At 54.7% G+C, this 4,718-nt stretch overlaps 2 protein-coding genes across 2 annotated transcripts in view; one reads left to right on the top strand and one right to left on the bottom strand.

Annotated features, from left to right (window-relative positions):
• Positions 1–1,772, bottom strand: part of Pmm2 (phosphomannomutase 2) — a 10,479-nt gene extending 8,707 nt beyond the window's left edge. The window contains exon 1 of the mRNA XM_013011740.1: positions 1,660–1,772. Coding sequence (XP_012867194.1) covers positions 1,660–1,725 — 66 coding nt within the window. The 5' untranslated portion in view covers positions 1,726–1,772. The remainder of the gene's footprint in view (positions 1–1,659) is intronic.
• Positions 1,773–1,963: 191 nt separating this feature from the next.
• Tmem186 (transmembrane protein 186) lies at positions 1,964–3,561 on the top strand. Its single transcript, XM_013011459.1, has 2 exons — positions 1,964–2,011; positions 2,492–3,561. Exons 1-2 carry the CDS (start codon positions 2,009–2,011, stop codon positions 3,137–3,139), a joined length of 651 nt encoding a protein of 216 aa, XP_012866913.1. The 5' UTR covers positions 1,964–2,008; the 3' UTR covers positions 3,140–3,561.
• Positions 3,562–4,718: the final 1,157 nt, after the last annotated feature.

The following is a 4,718-nucleotide window of genomic DNA, read 5'->3' on the forward strand; positions in this document are numbered from 1 at the left end:
CGGTCGTGGGGCCTGAACTCTGGGCCTGGGCGCTGTCCCTCAGCTCTTCAGCTCAAGGCTAGTGCTCTACCACTTGAGCCAGAGCGCCACTTCTGGCTTTTTTCTTTTTTTTGCTTATGTGGTGCTGAGGAATTGAACCCAGGGCCTCGAGCATGCAAGGCAAGCGCTCTACCACTGAGCCACCTTCCCAGCCCGTTTTTTGTTTTTTAATATGGAAAGCTTCACGAATGTGTCTTCTCTGTATCTTTCCAATTTTAGTATATGTGCTGCTGCAGCAAGCACACGGCAGCTGTTTATTGGAACACATACAGTCTAAGTCTGTTTTGCACTGATGCGGGGCAGTTACTACAGGCCATACAGTCTGCCAAGACAAAAATATTTACTATGCACAGTCCTTTACAAAAAAAGACTAAGAGGGGCTGGGAAGGTGGCTCAGTGATAGAGTGCTTGCCTTGCATGCATGAGGCTCTGGGTTTGATTCCTCAGCACCACATAAGCAGAAAAAGCTGGAAGCAGTGCTGTGGCTCAATTGGTAGAGTGCTAGCCTTGAGCTGAAGAGCTGAAGGCACAGTGCCTAGGCCCAGAGTTCAGGCCCACGACCGGAGGGGAAAAAAAAAAAAGACTAAGAGCCAGATGCTGGTGGCTCACGCCGGTAATCCTAGCTACACAGGAGGCTGAGATCTGAGGATTGAGGTTCAAAGCCAGTCCAGTCAGGAAAGTGCGTGAAACTCTTATCTCCAATAAACCACCAGAAAACTGGGAAGTGGCGCTATGGCTCAAATGGTAGAGTGCTAGCCTTGAGCCGAAGAGCTGAGGGACACCGCCCAGGCCCAGAGTTCAAGCCCCATGATCGACACCTCCCCCCCCACAAAAAAAAAAAAAGAGAAAGAAATCAAGAAAGAAAGAACTGCTGTGACCAGATCTAGATTACTAGACCCCTGCAACAATTCACAAGTGTATATTGATCACTGAATCTCAGGGGTTAGAAAAAGGCCTGTGGCTAATTCGGCCCTGGGGGGGGGGGGATAGAGTTATCACTAGATGAATCAAACCTGTGGCTCAGAAACCCTGCACTTACGGACACACACAGACACAGACACACAGACACACACACACACACAAGACGTGGCTTTCTAGAGGGCACTTCACCAAAGGGGGTGAGATAGGAGTGGAGGCTAATGAGGCTATTTGGGTCCAGGCTCAAGTCTTAAAAAGCCTCTTGTTCGGCGACCAGTTTGTGCAGAGCTGCAGGTTAACCGCCGGTGGGCGGGAGGTGCTCCGTGGGTCGCCTGTCAGGCCCGAGGGCTTCGGGTATCCCCGTGGTCCGGGGCGGAGGCTGCGGGAAGCGAAGCGGCTGCTCTTTACTGATCCCCGAGTTCGAATCCGCACTGACAGGATTTCACCAGACCCTCGGGACGCCCTGGGGCGCGGGCCAGGGCCCCCACGGCACGCTGAAGCTGTGGCGAGTCCGAGAGGGGAACTGCGGGGTCGGGGCTAACCACGGCGCGGACCCGAGACCGGACCCGACCCGGGAACCTCCGTCCCGGGCCACGCCGCCCGGCTCGGCTGGGGGGGGGGAGGCCCGAGCCGGCTGCACCCGACACGAGCTTCCGCCTCCGTTTCCCCGGGGCGGTGGTGGGCCTCCCGGGCGCCGCCTACCTGTCGCGGGGCCGTCAGGGTCCCATCCACGTCGAAGAGGCAGAGCGCGGGGCCCGACGCCGCCATCTCCACGACCTCCGGGCGCTACAAGACAGGACGCGCTGGCGGCTGGAACTCAAGCCGGAACTCGAACCGGAACTTCCGGGTCCGCCCACCGCCGCAAGGCATTTTGGGAAAGGAGACTCCCGCAGCGACCGCACTGCCTGGGGGCTCACGTCCACCACCGTCTTTGGACTACGAATCCCAAGATGCAGCGCGCGCCAGACGCAACGCCTACGTGTGCGCCTGCGCCTTCCGTAGTTGGCCGGAGTAGGCGGAGACACGTGGGACTTCCTTCCGGTGACGGGCCATGGTAAGAAGTTATTTACTTATACGGAGTTTGTCTCTGAATGGTGGGCTGTAGTTTCGCATGCTTCACAGCTAGGGAGCCTCCCCACTAGACATTTGTTGGATGTATGAGTTACTCTACACCTTTTCTTAGTTGTTTTCTTTCTTCAGGGCCTGGGCGCTGTCCCTGAGCTTTTTGCTCAAGGCTAGCTCTCTACCACTGGAGCCACAGCGCCACTTCCGGCGGGGGGGGGGACTGAGGAATCGAACCCAGGGCTTCATGCATGCCAGGCAAGCATTCTACCACTGAGCCACCTTCCCAGCCCCCCCAGAATCCTATTTATGAAGCATACAGGACAGGAAGCATGTGGCTGGCTTTATCTTTCTCTCCTCAGGCAATCATGATGCCTTTACCAGGTCAGCAAAGGGTTGCTTCTGCAGATGATCATTGCGTTATTAGTGCAGTTGAGTTCCACGAGAGAAATGTCTCCCCTCTCCCGTCCAGGCTGCCCTCCTCCGAGCCCGGCCGATGCTGCGGGGACCCGCCGCTGCTGCTGCCTGGTCAAGGGCCCTCCGTGCGCTCTGGTGCTATGATCCACAGGGCAACCCCAGGAGGGGTGTGGGCAGCAGGCCGCCCACCTCAGCAGAGAAACCGCCAGGCCTGGAGTCTGAGAAATTCCACCTGGTCTACCGATTCAACTCCATCAGAGCCTGTGGGTACATGTCTCGGCTGAAGCTGGCACAGACCGCCCTGACAGTGGCAGCGTTGCCCCCGTCCTTGTACTGGCACTCACAGGGCCTCATAACGCACACCTCCATGTGCTTGGCGTTTGGGGTCGCTGGCTTTGCCCTGACCATGCTCTACTGGATGAGCTATTTCTTCCGGAGGCTGGTGGGTATCCTGTACGTGAATGAGTCTGGCACCGTACTGCGGGTGGCCCACCTGACCTTCTGGGGCTGGCGGCAGGATACATACTGTCCTGTGGAGGATGTGGTCCCCCTGACAGAGACCCCGGACCGGCCCCAGGATCTGTTCATACGCATCCAGCAGTACAGCGGGAAGCAGACCTTCTACCTCACCCTGCGCTACGGACAAGTCCTGGACAGAGAGCGATTCTCACAGGTGTTTGGGACACTGGCCAAACTCAAGTGAACAGCATGGGAGTGGGGGGGGGGGCTAGGTCTCTGGGGCCTTGCCCTGGGCTTCCTGGATCTCTGACAAGGCTGATGCAGGGGGTCTTGGGACTCATCTTGAGATGAAGAAATTTACAAGGCTTAGGGAAAGGCCCTTGCAAGGAAAGGGCGGGGGGGGGGGGGGGGGTTGAGTCTTAAACACACCTGTTCACAACATGATCAGGTAATGTCCAGAAGTTCCTGTGAAGTAGGTGGAGGAGGAAGGGAGGCCAAATTCACTTCACTGATAGCCTGCTACCAAGAAAATAAAGGCTGGGGTGTGGAGGCAGAATCTGGAGTCAGGAGACTTCAGAGACTGAGTCAGAGGCTCCTTGGGCTGGGGCAGGGCCTGCCTGCCTGCCTGCCTGCCTGCCTGCTTTCCTCCCTCCCTCCCTCCCTTGCTCCCTTCTTCCCTTCCTTCCTTCTTTCCTTCCCTCTTTTCTTCCCTTCCCTTCATGCCTTTCCTTTCTTCCCTCCCTCATTCCTTCCTTGGCTTTAACTCAGAGCCATGCACTCTTGCTTTTATTTTGCAATTAAGGCTGATGCTCTACCACTTGGGCCATATCTCTACTTCTGGCTTTTTGCCAGTTAATTGGACTTTTTTGTCTTGGCCTGGCTTTGAACTACAATTCTCAGATCTCAGCCTCCTGAGTAGCTAGGATTACAGGTGTGTACCACCAGTACCTGGCTTGAGTATTGTTTTTCACCTCTATAGATGCTTGGCTCATGGTAGTGTAGCTCAGTGGTAAGGGACCTTTGCCCAGTACCCAAGAGATCCTGACTTCCATCCCCAGCACTACAAAGCAGACAAACAACGAATGCCACATGCTTTGCAGACCAGAAGCCTTAGCAAACTCTGAGCCTTTGGCCCGAGGTTATGGCATGGAGGGAGGTATTCTGGTGGTCAGAGCCCTGGGCTGGGCACCACATGGTGCCCACAGCAGAAGGGACTGGAGGGAAGCCAGAGTGTGTTTGTTACATGGGTCAGGATGTTACTGGGGCAGTGATGTCATTCACAGGAATCCCAAACCCCAGCCGAGAGTCCGGGGTCCAAGTACTGTTGCATGTCTTATGAATGAAAGACAGTCACACACACTTCCCCATACGTGCTGATTGTACAGTTTGTACCAGGGTAAAGAGAAGACCTGATCTTTCTAATTTTGTCATTCAAAAGTTGACAAGTAAATATTTCGTGTGTAACCTTCCAGCCTTTATTATTATTATTAACATTCTTTTAACATTTTAAAATGGACAGTTCAAGGACATGGAGCACATGGAGAGTGTTGTACCGCCATTACACAATCCATTTCTAAAACTTTCCCATCCTCCAAACAGATCTGCCCGTCTAACAGTGCTCTCTCCACCCCCCAGCGCTGGGCGGCCATTGATCTGCTTTCTGGTTGTGTTTGCTGAACCACATTCTCCTGTTCCTGCGTTCCTTTCTGTGTTTGGTTCCTTTCTGTGTTTGAGCCACTAGGGCCTGGTGAAAAAGTGATGTTTTACAGTAATCACAGTAACATGAAAGATGCTACATTGTCTTCCTTAATTTACCTCACTTC

This window comes from Dipodomys ordii, unplaced genomic scaffold, assembly GCF_000151885.1.
Source record: "Dipodomys ordii isolate 6190 unplaced genomic scaffold, Dord_2.0 Scaffold14, whole genome shotgun sequence".
NCBI classification, from domain to species: Eukaryota; Metazoa; Chordata; class Mammalia; order Rodentia; family Heteromyidae; genus Dipodomys; species Dipodomys ordii.